The sequence below is a fragment of the Aythya marila genome (assembly GCF_965140915.1).
Source record: "Aythya marila genome assembly, chromosome: 3".
In the NCBI taxonomy this organism is placed as follows: domain Eukaryota; kingdom Metazoa; phylum Chordata; class Aves; order Anseriformes; family Anatidae; genus Aythya; species Aythya marila.
The window spans coordinates 43,161,243-43,176,789 of NC_139044.1; the positions used below are offsets into that span (position 1 = coordinate 43,161,243).

The window sequence follows — 15,547 nt, forward strand, 5'->3', positions numbered from 1 at the left end:
TGCTGCTCTTAGCACCACACCATCAGAAGCACTGAGACAGTGGCTTACTGAACATGCAGAGATTTCAGTGAGACATGTAGGATTTCTTTTATGGCTGCTGTTTTGGGGTTAGGAGTGTTCCTTTTTTGTTTGTTTGTTTGTTTTTTTTTTTGTACAGAAACCATTTGCACATAGTCGAACTTTTTCATTGCAGAGGCAGATTTTAACTGTAGCTATGTTTTTACTCCTTGTTTTACATAATCTTTTTCTCTGTACTGTTAATACAGTCTGTTTTGTGTGAAATAACATTTTCATGTACCATTTTGCCTCTCGTTTCTTGCTCAAGGCTTTGGTGGCTTTCTGCATTGAACATGTTAATTTATTATGTTTATTTCAGGCTGTTAATAAGTTACTGAGAGTAAGCCCAAAGTGTATTTCGGGATTGATGCATTTTTTCTTTGTTTGCAACTGGCTTAATACTATTTGTAAATATCTTAAAAAACCAACCCTTCCAGTTGTTTGAAGTTTTACTGCAAATATTTGGTATTTGCAATACATATTGTTAGGGAAACAGTTCTAGAAATTCCTGTAGAACAGTTTCTATATAATAGAAAGGAAATACCATACTTCCCTTCTCATGTGTGTTTGGTGATGTCTATTTCTGGATTTCGTTCCTGATCCTTTCCATTTGTTGTATCCCTTTATCTCTAATTTCCTGGGACTGACTTCAGTGCTGTGCACCATTGTTGTTCTACCCCGGTGATTCAGCTCAGAAATACCAATACATCTGTCTGATCAGCTCTCTTTTCCAGACAATTTTACGCTTTTTAGAAGTGCTGTGTGCTGTTTTTTCTTATTATAGAGTAACACCTGCTAGATCATTGGTTTTAGTTTCACAGCAATCCAGGATTTTAGCCTTACAAGATTAGGTGATGGCAGTGGTGTCAGCCCATTCTGAGTCTTGAGCTTAACTGTAGTCTGATGCAGGAGATCTGTTGAAACCGTTGTGACTTTCATTGCTTAAGGGGGCCTTGGAAGTGATCAAAATGCTCATTCTCTTTCTGCAGAAGTACACTACCAGTATGGATTTTGTACGGAAATTTGAACGACAGTGTGGCTCACAGGCCAGCGTGAAACGATTAAGATCTCATCCGTCCTACCACAGCTTTAACAACAAATGGAATTTGCCTGTTTATTTTCAAATAAGGTTGGTATGCATTTGTAGTCATCAATTCTTTCAGAAGTAGAGTTGTCACAGCAAAATGATACTGCTTAGGGTCAGATCTCCTCGTTACGTTACAAAGTTCCCCTTGTCAACAAAATCATAGAAGTCAAACTATGAGAATATAATTACTGAGCCAAGTCATAGCTTTATGCATCTTCCAGCACTTTAGCAAAATCATAGAGTACATATTGCAGGGTAGCTGGCTGTCATTACACTGAATTTCATATGCTGCTTATGAACAGACCTAGGTAAGTCTTGAGTCTGGTTTCAGGTTCTGTTTTTCAAGTGCCGTTTCTCCCTGGAGCTAAACTGTATGTTGAGTGATACTGTTTGTGCAAATCCAGAGGAATAATTACAGTGAGGGAAAAAGATATTCTTCTACAAAATAAAAAAATAAAGGGCTGACAGCTTCTAGCTTTTCCACATCTGGCTATGCTTCTGACCTATTATTTCTGTCTCACAGGACAATTCTGAAGTTCTAGATCTTGTAGGGTTGTCTTCTCAAAGATCACCCAGCAATTTTCTTTATGTAAGAAGCTATGTCATAAGTTCTAGCTTACTTTTCCAGCTGGTGTGATGTACCTGCAGCATTATGTTGTAAAGATCTCGTGGGAAGAGAGCAGAGAGAACCAAGAAAGCTCCATTTTAATTCTAGTAAAGCTAAAATTTTACAGAAAGGAACCATATTTGTAGGATGTCTAGCCTATGCATCTGATTTTAGGGCTGGTTAACAGGCCTCCAGGCAAGAAAGCTGCTTGTTGGTAAAGTCTGTTAGTTGTTAAGCGTTCTGTGTGTCATCTCTCTTGGTCCAAAGACTTCTGAGAGTCTCTGGACAGCTTCATACACTGTTACATGAGCAGAGTTTGTTGCCTTGAGGGTACTGCAGCAGTGTTAGTTGTGAATCCAGTCAAAGCAGAAGCAGCTAATAGTTTCCATCCCCAGTTTTGTTTCACATGTCTTTTAGTTCCTGTATGTACAACGAGGATGATTACTTGGTTTTGTGGATTGCTTTTGTTTATAGTCCAGTATACTAAGTAAGTTTTTAATATTCTGCCTTCAGTTTTGAACATGCCAGCCCAAGTACTGTATTAAGTGTCTGCAGTGTGTTGTACTTGGACTGTATATACCCTCTGGTCTTTGCATTGTACTTCAGTAGGGTTCAATAACATTTTCTGTGCTAGCAAAACCAGTTACAGGATGTTCTTTCCCTTGCTTCTCAGTATCCTGCTCATTTATTTGTTCCACCACAGCTGTTTCTGGGGCTAAACTACATGTTGGATCTCTGAAATGATCAGATCTTTTTTTCTTAAAAAGGGGGGAGGCAGCAAAGGGAAGAATTCTCAAAAAAAAAAAAAATAGAGGGAAGAAATTGAGGTTTATTTTTAATGTGGATCACTTTTGTGACTATGTTTATAGCATGATTCTATAAATGGTAATTACTGTACAGCTGTAGACATATTTATGCAGTTTGTTTAATCCAGGAAAAAACTACAGTGATGCCAAATCCTGGAATCCTGTGAGGGCTGGAGCTAATACAAATCAGTGGCAGGAGTGTGGGTCTGGAAGCAGGCAGGGTCTTCGTGTTTTGGTGATCCAGTGCTTTTTATAAAATGATGGTTCTGGCTTCCTCTGACATCCTCTTCTGTTTTTTTGCTTGCACAACTGTTCCTGCAGCTATGCAGTGAGCCAATATGAAGTACTGTTACTTTGGGCAAAAAAGGCTGACTTTCAACTCTAATCAATTTCTCCAAACCACTTCACTGTACAAATATTGATGCTACCCCAAGGGAAAAGGGCAGGAGCACTCAATACAGTAGTGGTGCTGACTGTGCAGACTCTAAGGGTCTGTGGAACTGTAGCAATTATAAACCTCTTAACAACAGAAAGACATCATTAATAGGTCCCTGAATCTGCCCTTTTGTTTGAAAGTGCAACTTTCTAATACGTAACCACTTGATCAAACGTTGATGCTGCTTTTCATAAGATGGAAGTGAAGCTTCAGCATCTTCTCTCTGTTCAAAAATATTTTTTTTTCCGATTGGATACTTTGGTGTCTGGCTCATACAAAGAAAAATAAATATTTTTCTTTTAAGATTATTATAAATCTGAATAGTTCACTATTTCAGTAAATGGCTAGATAACGGCAGCTGCTTCATCTTTTACCCTATCAATCCTTTATACCTGAATCATCTGACAACTTTTGGAATTGCCCATGAATTCTTCAGTGCACAAATGTGAAAATAATGCCATATATTCATTATGTATAGCAGCAAAGCTTTTTCTTTGAAGTGTGTAACTATCCTCAAATCATACAGGATTTTTATTGAAGTGTTATCTTACACTGTGACATTTACAGTTAAGGTTGCTGTTTTGTTTTTTTCCAATTGCAGAAATTGCTCAGAACAAACAGACCTCACTTAAGCCTGTACAAATGATTCTTTAAGGAGTGGATGGATGTAGAGGCATTTCTTTTGTAGCAATGCAGGCACAAGCACCCCCAGTAACTCTCTTCCTTGCCGTCTGTTTCATTTATGTCATTACAGCTGATAGTGGATAGTAATGAGCCTACATGGTAGATATTTTTTGCCCATCTAAAAAATATTCAGCAAAATTTGCATAATTTTTAAAAATCTGATTTGATTCTCTAATACTCTTCACCGTAAGACCTGAAGACACTCCTTTCTCAATGAAGGTGTTGTACAGGCAGGAATGAGGGTTTGAAACCATTTCACAAATATTTCTAAAATATGTGCTATGTCTTGGTAGCAATTGAAAAAGATAAGTCACATCACTTGCTTTTTATTCCAACCCCTGGTGTGTCAATCACAGATCGCTACTTAAAATACTGTAAGCACGCATCTAGTCCATTAGTAGTTTGAACAAGAAAAGCTAGATGGGTCACTGCTCTGATCTGGAAATTACAGTTGAGAGGTTTTAAGATGAGCCTTGCAGGTTCATAATTGGTAACCTTGGTAGGTGTACAGATTACTCTGCACATAAAAGCAAAAAAGGAAAAATGACAAAAACTTATTATGGAGGACTGTAAAATACAGTTTTATTTCAGCATTAGAGGTAAGAACTTGGTGAAAGGATACATTTCTACAACTCCTGCACAACAAGAGTACTTACCTAATACTTCTTTAAATATGGATAAGTACTGTAATGTTTTAATATTAATTTTGCTGTTACACCTCAAAAAATCAAGGGGTGGAATTTTTTTTTATATTTTTTGATAGTTTCATTTCATTGGTTTCATTGTTTCATTGGTTTGTTCAATTTTTTTTGAAGGTGGGATAGGGGGTGTCAGGGCATCCTGTGAGGAACTAGTGATTTTTCAGGTGCAGAATTGTTTGCAGAACCTTATGCCACTGTTCATTAACAAACATGCAGAAAGCTAAAGGCTCCCACTGTCATGTGGCATGCTTGAAGGTCAGCTAAAGCAAGTACGAAATGATGTATTCACTTACAGTGTGAAAACAGTACCGATTAGAGGAAATAAAAAGCAGCAACAAAACCATTTCTAATAAAATCTAAGGACTTGACACTGAGCTATGGCTTTGATAATGCTCGTAATTGTGATTTTCATAATTTCCCAATGTATAAATTTCATATCTGCCTGTAAAATGTCAAACATTGTCTTTGCAGGATTTAAAAAACACACTTAAGATCTTTTCTTGTATGTGCACTGATAGCATAGATACTGAACATTGAAAAGCATTTAGGCATCAATTTAAGCAATTGTTGATTTATAACATTCAAAACTTCTATTTTTCAGATTTAGAGAAATAGCAGGGGCCTTTGAAGCATCGCTTTCAGATTCACTAGAGGAAGCACCAGGTAAACTTTAATTGCAAAAATTAATTATTTCCCTATTAAGAAGGAAGCACTGTTTTAAGTAGCAGTGGTTATTGTCTGTTTATTATTACTTACTAATGGGCATCCTGAGGGTTCACATGAGCTTTCTGTTTTCTTATGAACTCATTAAACAGTGGAATACATTTTTGTAGGGAAGGCAATATAAGACTACTGTTCAGTGATCGCTTACTAAAAACCCCTTTTTACCAGTAACAATTAACATATTTGTGGAAATGTCCCCTCAGTGCAAGAAGGAAGTATTGGCATCCTGTAAGTGACAACCAAAAGACAATGCTGTGTTATTGGGGCAAACTTTATTTTTATAGACATCTTCCCCACTACATAGCCCTATCTATTGGCAGCATTTAGGGTTGCTATAGTTCGTTTGTGTTGGTGTCTGCTCAAAAAACGTACGTTGATTTATGAGCAGATGAGGAGGTAAGCATAGGAAGGATTACAGTGGAAGGACAAATCTGGTGTATTTGTTAGAAGTACACTGTAATTAGAAAAGATGTTACTTCAGTTACTGGAGTAAGTGCCTGTGAAGAAGGTAGCTAAGATTAACTTGTGCATGTGTATTTTTACTTCTGACTTTTAAATTATAGAACTGAAGAGCAAGGAGGAAAAAATAATGGTGATGAAATGCATAAATCCTACAATTTCAAGGCATTTATCTGAATCTTGCAGACACATTCCTTAGCTTTATACTATATAATATTAGTGCATGAACTGCTTTAAAAGTATTTGGTTTAAATATGGATATTCCTACTGTGTTTTCAATAAATATTGAAGACTTCTTTTTAAATCTCAGATAATGCAATTATTAACATCAGTGATGTTCCGTCTTTCACAGTGTGCTTAGGAACTTGACCTTTGTTGCCTGATTGTTTTCAGAGGGCAGCTCATATTGCCTTTTGGCCACTCACATGGTCTGGACGAGTCTTCTGAAGTGCTGGTCAGATCAAATGTTTTTACCACTGTTAGCACACCGTCTGTGGAAACTTAGTCTGCAAATTTTGGCACGTTACTCCGTGTTCATTAGTGAGGTAAGAAAACTATGTACTTAAGGTTTTGGTGATTAGTTATGTCCATCAGTAAGAGACCTCTTGAAACAAAATGTGTAACTTCTCTCTAATTACTGTTCTTCTGAACTTAAAAATGCTGAACAAGATCACTCAACCAGTTCCTGAGTTTGTTTTATATAAAGTATCACTGCAAAACATATCATTGGGCACAAATATCAGTATTGCTCAAGTATTACTGTCTGATGGTTGCCAAGATTGTACTATGTGTAAGATTGCCTCTGCCAGAGACAGAAGTAGCCATAATCTTGTGTTTTGTACAGTTGGTATCAATATGTTTTCATATTGATACTGTGAACTAGGTTGTGAAACTGAGCCAGGTGAAAACTAACCTTGCAAAAAAAATAAGGTGTTGAGTTAATACAAATCAGTTGCTGCATGGTCAACTGACTCAACATCGTAAGTCACGCTTCTGAGCAGAAGATCTTGTGCTTTGCCCCATTCCTAGCCATACAAGTTTCTCTCTCCCCCTTTCTTGTGTTACAGAATGACAGCATGATAGAATAATTTGGGTTGAAAAGGAGGTCTAGAGGTCATGTGGTCCAAATTCCTGCTCGAAACAGGGCCAGTTTAGATAAGGTTATGGAAAACCTTTTCAGGTTGAATTTGAATATCCAAAGGCAAAAATTTCAGTCTCTTGGGGAACCCTTTTACAATGATTGACCACCCTGGTAATTAAATATCTTTTTCCTTTTGATATAAATCCCTTTGTTGCACTTCATATCCATTGCCTGTTACTGTCACTGTATCTCAAGACAAAGTCTGATTCCACCTTCTCTGTACATTCCACTCAGGTAGCTGAAGACAGCAGAAAGATCTCCCTTTATCTTTCTCTTGAGACTGAATAGCACTGTTCTCTCAGCTAAATTGTCTTACTAAAAGTGCTCATTAAAACAGCAGCTGAGTGAGGCGTGTGATTTACAGCTGAGGGCTTGAGGAGGTGGGAGAAAGGAGATGATTGACAGCAGTGAGTCATGTTTTCTGAGACCAAAAAAAGACCTTGAGTAGCCTTGTTGCAAGCATGATAGAAGAGGAGGGAGGGGGAGACTCAAACTGCTCTATTTGGTGACTGTTGGCGTAGAAGGTGCTCAAAACTCTTGCACACAGATCTCTGAGCGTTGCTCCTTGTAGTGCTGTAGTAGGACAGGTGGACTGAAACAGTCTATTGTTTCTGCAGTTAGTTGTCTCTGCAATGGAAAGTTAATTGGCACAATCCACAGCTGGTTTTGTGTTCTGGCGTATGAAATAGTCTATTTCTACAAAGCAAATAATAATCAAATTTTTGATCTAGCACGTTCTGTTTATTTGAACACCACACAGGTGGTAATTACTCCAGGATGGTATTGTCCTGTGGCATAGTAATAAGAGCTCTAAATTACTGAGCCATTTTGTGCACCAAAAACTGTTTTAAAAATACTGCTTTTAATGCAATTTAGGAATGTCAGTATCCCTTGCAAGTGTTACATTCTAATGCCAAAAACTTAGGAAAACTTTGTGCTGTTTCTGTATACACAACTTTAACTGCTTTTGCTATTGCTAGGACTCACATCTCAGTTTGATGTTTCAGGTTTCTGTAAGGCCCATTTCCAGTGAGAATGCAAAGGAAAGCAAAAAATCAGTGCCAGCTGGCAGAAAGGTTGAGGCTTCCATAAGCCTCAACCCTAACGAGGACCAAGGGAATGGGTCTTCTCCAGAAAGTCAGCCTTTGCCTTCTATATCCAGTACTCAGTTGGTGTATATTGCTGCAGATCTGGACAAACTCCAGGAACAGGTTTGTGCTTGAGACTTTACTTACAGAAGTCTTTGTCAGTCTGTGTGCCAGTACTATTTGGCGTTTTGTTAATGATATTACTACCAAAAAAACACAATGCATTTGTTTAAGATTTTTTTTTTTAATTCTAAAACTGGAGTAGTCTGATAGGAAAAAATACCACCTGAAATACAGGGTCTATTCTCTGGATACTTTGAGTGGCAAATTACAGAGAAACCACTTCAGATATTTAAACTTTTAATCAGTAGCTTCTGGACTTTACCACTACAACATGTTGTTTCTACTCACTTCTAATGTAAAGTGTAACTGTCCAGAGTTTTACTTTTGCTAGTAATCTCTCTGATGTCTCAAAGTGTGGTACAGTATTCAGCTTTAATGTTATTCTCTTTTATATATTTACTGTTTTTAAAAATCTTTCAGCCTCAAAAAGGTTTTATAATCAAGATTATTGTTCTATCATCATGTTTTACTAATGAACCAGAATCTTTGAAAGAGCTGTATGGTATTTATTTGCTTTCAGTGGGGACTCTTTCATGTTTTTCAGCCAATGAGGCTGGAATTCCTGTATCTTGTGAAGTTGCCTCTGGGTTGGTAGTATTTTGTTAATTATAAGTTATTTCCCTGAGGATAACTGTAAGGTAGAAAATTGAATGATAGACCTTAAATCCAATTAATACTGTATTTTTCTGATACTAGGTTTCGATAAACAAAATTAAAAATTCAGAAAAGACCGAAGGTGTCTTTTAAAGCACTTGTAACTTGCAGAATGTATAAGAGCCATTTAAATATATTTATAACAGGACTCTTGTTTGTTTGTTTGTTTGTTTAGATTCCTGACGTCATAGAAATGGTTAAACCAAAACTTGAAATGATTGGCTTCAAGAACATGTCTTGTATTGCAGGTAAACCTGAGAGGCTGAATTCAGTCTTTCCCCATTCTCCCAAGTCCCTTTGCTGACCAAACAAAATGAGCTTTTACATGCCGTATAATTTACCATGAGAAACTTGAAATCACTCATGTTTTATTGCCTAATGATGCCTGCTTCCAACATTAACCATTCTGTGAAAGAGAAACTACCTTGAAGTCTAGAAAACATTTGATTAAAATTCAGTGAGTCTGAAGTGCTTTTTTGGGGAAGTAACTTGTTCAATAATTAGGATGCTTCTCCAGGAAGAGAGGGACCCACTTAAATCTAAATCAAGATTATGGGTAGATGGATAGATGCCTAAGTCCATGAGAGTGGTAGCTGCTTGTGTAAATCCCCAACTCAGTAGATGATCTTTTGCCAATCACAGCTTTGTGTCAAGCGTTTTCCAGTCAGTCCATGGGGATTTGAGGTACTGTGAGAGAGAATTTCACAGCCTCAGTTTCTTTGGTAGGTTTGAGCCTTTTGATTCAAGCCCCTTGCTGCATCGATAACACTGAGAAGAGGGAAAAAAAAGTGAACCTGGAGAATGTCAAGTTACCCTTTTTTAATTGTCTTCCCTGTATTTGTTTTTTCTGGCTGAGAAATGGTTGATATTCGTGGAGATACTTTATAAATGGTTGGTGTGTATTTATTTAGCAAGCATCCTGTATTCAGCACCGGCAGCCATCTAGGACAGGGAATGAGATTGGGATGATGCTGGATTCACACAATTTGTAATGTGATTGGGCAGGGTAGCTCAGTCTAAACTTCATTTTTTTTACTTGAATAGAAGCCTTGGAAGACTCAAAGACTTCTTTATCAGCCTGCGTGCCTACCTTGAATAACAGAATTATCCAGGATCTGAGTGAGTCCTCTTTCACTTATCTGAAGAGTGCACTGGAAATTCCAAGATTATATAGGAGAACCAATAAGGTCAGTGCTGGTTGCAGAAGGAAAAATAAATCTCAGAAGGGCCTGTACTAAGAATCTTAACTGGGCAGTACATTTACAATTTCAGGGCTGTTCATATCTGCTTGAGAGTCAAGAAATGTATTAAATACTGAGATGACTTAGTCATTACTGTTTATCTCTTTGAAAAGAAAGAATTGTATTTTCAAAATTTTAGATAGGGTAACAATGATGAGAGCACAGGTTGAGACGGAAGGGCAAGACATAAAACTGTTGTACAAAACCAGAACGGTTAATAAGAAAAAATTGGTTTCCCTCGTCTCATAGCATGTATTGTAAGATGTGCTGCTGTTGGGTGGCAGGGTTTTGGTAGGGTTTTTTTTGTTTGTTTTGTTTTGTTTTGTTTTGTTTTTGTTTTGGAAGATGGGTTGATCAGGGCAGGGAGTGACACTTCAACCTGCTATGTCAAGAATTTTTTTCTTGGTGAGCTAGCTTCCTAGATTTCGTTCGGGAATGCCATGCACAGAAGAAACAAGATAAGAATGGTTAATAAATAAATAAATAAAATGATTTGGTGAAAAAACAATAAAAAGTAATTAATAAATATGTTTCCAAAACCATGTTCAGATCTTAGCGTGTCTTGTTGCTGTGCCTTGTCTTTGCCAATTTGCACAGTTGTTATGGTAGCTGGTTTGGTCTCATATAAAAAAAAAAAAAAAAAAAAAAAAGGCAGTATAAGAAAATATAAGTAACAGGCATTTCAGATGTCAGAGATTGTGTACCCTGGGTATGATCTGTTCCCCTGCAACGCAGGAGGTCTGTCCAAGCTATTGCATGGATCACCCCTGAAGAAATGAAGCAGTCTGATTCCAAGACCATCTCAGAAGAAAGTAGAGAAGGGATATTAGAGTTATCCCAAAAGCTTTCTTCTGAAAAACATAGTGAGTGGGTGGGGTGGTATGAGAATAGAAGGAGCAGTGGTTTCAGTTTAGTGAAGTATGATACGAAATAGCAGCTATTTTAATGAAGAGAGCTAGGCTGTTGTTTATACAGAGCGTGTTCAACTTTCTGAAGTCAGCATGAGCAGCAAGTAGGCAATAATAGGGGTGGCTGGCACATGCATCTCTCCAAAAGCTTTGGTCATTTTGGACCTTGTTTCATAGCATTTTACATAGTATAAAGCTGCTGAATGATTTGGTCAAGGTTTGTTCCATGTCTATGAAGATCTCTTTATTGATTATTTGTGAATAATCTATTTCTTGGTTTACATGCATGCTCAGCATTTCACGTATGTGCTATAAATGGTGTCCATGTGTTCAGTAAATAAATTACAGATTCTTTTTTCCACCATGTTTCCCTGCCTTCTCCCAGGAAGTGCCAACTAAAGCTTCAGCTTATGTTGACAGTGCTCTTAAGCCCTTCTACAGACTACAAAATGAATACAGAGATATATTGAAACAGCCCATGATTCATCAGTGGTTGGAAGGCGCCCTCTCTGAAAGCACACAAAAGTAAGAGAGCCATGCACAACATTCGTTGTACTATTTAAAAACTTCATTGTCAGTTGAATGGGCACAGGAGAAAAGAGAAAACACGCTACAAGTTGACACAGCCGTAAAGAAAATGGGAATATGTCCCCTTTTTGACCTGGTGCATTCGTTCAGATTTCTATTACTGTTTTGTACTCAACAGATGAAAAGCAGGGCTGGGAACTCGAGACCTGACCTCTGCTCAGATGTACACAAACTGACATTGTGGATAGAGCATATGGAAATTGTTTTGCTCTAGTAATGCAACAGTAAACTAAAACCTTGCATTTTGTCTCAGAAATTACTTAAGTCCTTAACCTCATGTTATTGTCAGCAAATCATGGTCAAATTCTCAAGAAATTTGAGTTTGACTTTCCTTTGACAATTTTATTGTATACAAAGATAATGCAAATTTTAGTGCTTAAAAAAAATAATGAAAAAAGCTGAAAAGCCAGTTGTTCCCAGCTGTATAAGGCAGTCAAAACACAGTGCTTTCCTTCATTCTGGTTTCCTGGCTAGCATCTTGAGGACTTCTGAGCATGAATATCCATCTGCATTAAGTTCTTTAATGAAATTTGTTTGTCCGTCTACTTTCCTTTCAACTTCATACTGCTGTGAGATGTTATCTTCTGTGAGTTCAACCATTTCAGTGTGTACAAAAAGAAAGTAATAATTGCTTTTGTTTGGATGTTCTGCCTGATAATTTCATTGGATACGTGCTACTTCTGGCACTGTGGAAAATGAGAAGGAGGCTTCAACACTGAATTGTAATCTTTAGGTTGGCCTCTGTACTTAATGGTGGAAATATCAGTAGCTTCTTCTCAAAACCACTCCTCTCAGCATTCCTCATAATTTTTATGAGGGCCAGTGATGTGCATGCAGTAGGCTTTTCTGTAAAAGTGTAATTTTTCTCAATCTTCCTTCATTTAGGTATTATGAAACTGTTTCTGATGTGTTAAGTTCTGTTAAGAAAATGGAAGAGAGCCTGAAAAGGCTGAAGCAAGCCAGAAGAACTGCAGCTTCAAATCCTGTTGGTACGAATGGAGGTATGAGTGATGATGACAAAATCCGACTGCAGCTGGCCCTCGATGTCGAGTATTTTGGAGAACAAGTAAGTTAAAAGAGAAGTTTGTCTACTGCTGTTAGGTAAGGGAGTGAGATACAGGAGGAAATGGGAGCTCAGCTTATTTTTTGGGTCTTAAAAACTTTGTGCTTTGTTGGTTGTTTTTTATATCTGTGTAATTCAGGTGACTTGAAACCTTAATGATCATAGAATCTCCTTGAGCAATGCATGCTTTCTGTGCTTTTGTATACAAGTGAAAAAGGTATTTCTCACTATTCAGAATTCAAGTATTGCTTAGTACTCAGAAGCACAAAGAAATACTGCGTGGACAGACCAAAGGACAGGGTATTTTCTTAGCTCTGATGGAAAATTCTTTATGGCCTTGCTTTTGTTTGCCTTCTCCTGGGTAATTCCTGCCTTCACTCACTGCATAATCAAGGGTTTATTCCCAAGAGCTTGGAAGGGGTCAGATTTCTTTCTTGTTGTGCTATGTAACAGTAAGTTCCTTTTGATGCTGAATACAAAAACTAAAACAGCAAAGTAGAAACAAGTAAAAGAACAAAATATTCCAGGAAATGGGTGTAGTAGCTTTATCAAATTGTGCTGATTAGTAGTCATTATTTCCATGTGTAAGTTTCAGAAAAAAAAAGTAGACTACTAATTGCACGTCCATGTCATTAGTTGCCAAGCACTTGTTATCAGTCTTGGTTATGAGCAGATGTTGTCTGTACAGTAAAACAGGTAGGTAAATTCTTCCTGTGTGTAAGGAGATGATTTTCTTATTTCAGAGGCTTACCACAAAGGAGGAAGATTTGGGTGGAAGCATGGAAATCTTATTTACTAACAAGAAATACTATTTGGCAGTTTTTAACTGGGAGCTTGAGTTGGGTTTGTTCTTCTATTCCTATCCAATTATGTGCATTAACATAATGTGAATTTAAGTTAAACTGGGATAGATTATTCATAATCATTTAGGAGCTGGTGGACATTACCAAGAGTTCCAGCAGCAAACGTCTTTCAGGATCACTTTATCATGGTTTCATTTAGATTTCAGTGTACTTTTGTTTTTCTCATGGTTGTATTTTTCTAACTGCCAAAGCAAGAGATTCCCTAGGTAAGAAATGACTTGTAGCAAACTCTGTTGTTGTCCTCATCCTACAGGAAATTCAAGGCTAGAACAATGGGCTCTTGCAGCTTATTGAAATGCTTTTGTTACTGTGCTGTTGGCTGTTATTGGGTGTATCCATGTTTGCCTTAAAGGCTTTCCTCAAATCCCAAATGAGGATTCTGGGCAAAATTTCATTTGAAATGAATGCATTAAATGCATAGTTACAGCCAAGGTTCTCTTTCTGACTGTTTCATTGACTTGACTTCCAACTGACTTAGGTTAAAAGTTGCCTAGAAGATGGTTAAATATTTTACTGCAGGACGCTCTGTTGAATGGAAAGACTTAACTGAGCAAAGCTGGATACAGCGTTTTTTTTGTAGTGTGCACTATATGCAGTTATATTTCTTTGCTCATCAATGCAGGACAAAACATACGCTTTACTAATTGTTTTAAGGAGAACAATCCATAAGCTTTTGTTCTAAATAAAATTAACGTTTCTCTTGTCTTTCTAGATACGGAAGATGGGACTGGATACAAGCAACATAAAAAGCTTTTCAGCCCTTACAGAGCTTGTCCTGACTGCCAAGGATCAAGCTACAGTGGAACAATCCTAGATACTTTTGAAGCGTGTGATTGAAGATAAACACTGTCCCTAAAAAAAAAAAAAAAAAAAAAAAAAAAAGACTTCACTGTTCTTTATTTTACCAAATAAGTAGCAATGAAGTGCTTCCTGTTGTATCTTAAGCAACAAATAGGTGCATCAGCTGTCAAGAAAGAATCAACTGTCACCGAAAGATTGAGAGTTTACCATAGTTTTCCATTATATGGAAAGCAGTCAGAAATTCTAAACTTTTTACTATAGAATAAAAGTGGAAGGAAATGTTTTTTTTTGTTTTATTTTAAATCTTATATTGTAAATGAATGAACTTACATGATGAAAATAATATGTAATAAATTGTCTTCCTACCTTTGATGTCCCATATGTTTTTGAGTCAAATATATTTATTGCTGGCTGTCTAAAGCTTTCAAAGGGACAGCTCTTATGGAATAAAGACAATGCTCACAGGAATAGAGTCTGCTATTTATTGCTACTGCTCTGCACTTAACACCTTTCCCTCATCACGGGACATGGTTAGCTCTTGTTAGGGTTTCATAAAAACATAATGTTTTTATGTTAAAGATTATTTTTATTCCATGGACCTTGTTGATCAGAAGTGCTACATTTAAAAAAAAAAAAAAAAACTAAAATACTGTACACTTCAAAAATAATTTATAATATCAGCACCTAACTTTCTTGCTGTTACTTTCTGGCTACCTGCTTTCTTTCAAGGTAGAACTTAATTTGCTAAGCTAGAATGTATTCAGTGTTGGCGTAATTGTGATTCATCTTATGTTGTATATTAGAATTCAGAGCTATATTTTGCCTAAATACATGCAGAATTTCTCAGACTTCACACCTAGCTACCTTAGTTCAAGGTGCATCTTTATGTAGCAGGAAATCTAAAAGTTTTACCATGATTTTAAATGGTAGGAGGACTACCAGAGGGCTATCTGGAAGCTAGAGTGACTTGCCTATTGAAACTTTATGTGAGGGATAGGTAAGTCTGGGATGAGTAGAAGAATTTGAGAATTCCAGCATAATTGTCAGCTATGCTCAGTGATAAGCCATGTTGTTTCGATGACACGTTAAAGAGTCTGTCATCTTTTGTTTTCTTTCTCCAAATCTCCCACGTTAGAGCATGATTTTAGGTGCTAGTTCACCAGACTGCTGATGAGCAGTTGACTGCAGCTGAGGGCTGGGTGAATGACACCTGGGATACCTGGAATGTGTGTTACTGTGCCTCTGGCAGAGGAGTGCAGTGGGAGACCGTAAGTGTTTCCTACATTTCAGTGGGGTTTTTGCATCCAGATTCTGATGGGACAAACAGAGGGCGGGACAATATGTGGCAATAAGAGAAAAGTTATCAAGAAATGTCAGATCTAGAAGCTGATGTGCTTTGGTGGTGGTTAGGATACAGTTACGTTACATACAGTGTGAAAATTGCCAGGAGAAAGCATGTCCTAGTATGTTTCAGTTTATAAAGAGAATGAGAGCCTTTTTAAATGGTTAGCCTGGCA

General features: G+C 37.2%; 1 protein-coding gene across 2 annotated transcripts in view; it reads left to right on the forward strand.

The window, feature by feature from the left end:
- The window catches only part of COG2 (component of oligomeric golgi complex 2), a 28,007-nt gene extending 13,330 nt beyond the window's left edge, over window positions 1-14,677 (forward strand). For both annotated transcript variants that reach the window (XM_082756317.1, XM_082756318.1), the window contains 9 exons: window positions 1,047-1,186; window positions 4,980-5,041; window positions 5,954-6,105; window positions 7,709-7,912; window positions 8,742-8,814; window positions 9,611-9,753; window positions 11,101-11,240; window positions 12,189-12,369; window positions 13,942-14,677. In XM_082756317.1, coding sequence (XP_082612443.1) covers window positions 1,047-1,186; window positions 4,980-5,041; window positions 5,954-6,105; window positions 7,709-7,912; window positions 8,742-8,814; window positions 9,611-9,753; window positions 11,101-11,240; window positions 12,189-12,369; window positions 13,942-14,043 — 1,197 coding nt within the window. In that variant the 3' untranslated portion in view covers window positions 14,044-14,677. The remainder of the gene's footprint in view (window positions 1-1,046; window positions 1,187-4,979; window positions 5,042-5,953; window positions 6,106-7,708; window positions 7,913-8,741; window positions 8,815-9,610; window positions 9,754-11,100; window positions 11,241-12,188; window positions 12,370-13,941) is intronic.
- Window positions 14,678-15,547: the final 870 nt, after the last annotated feature.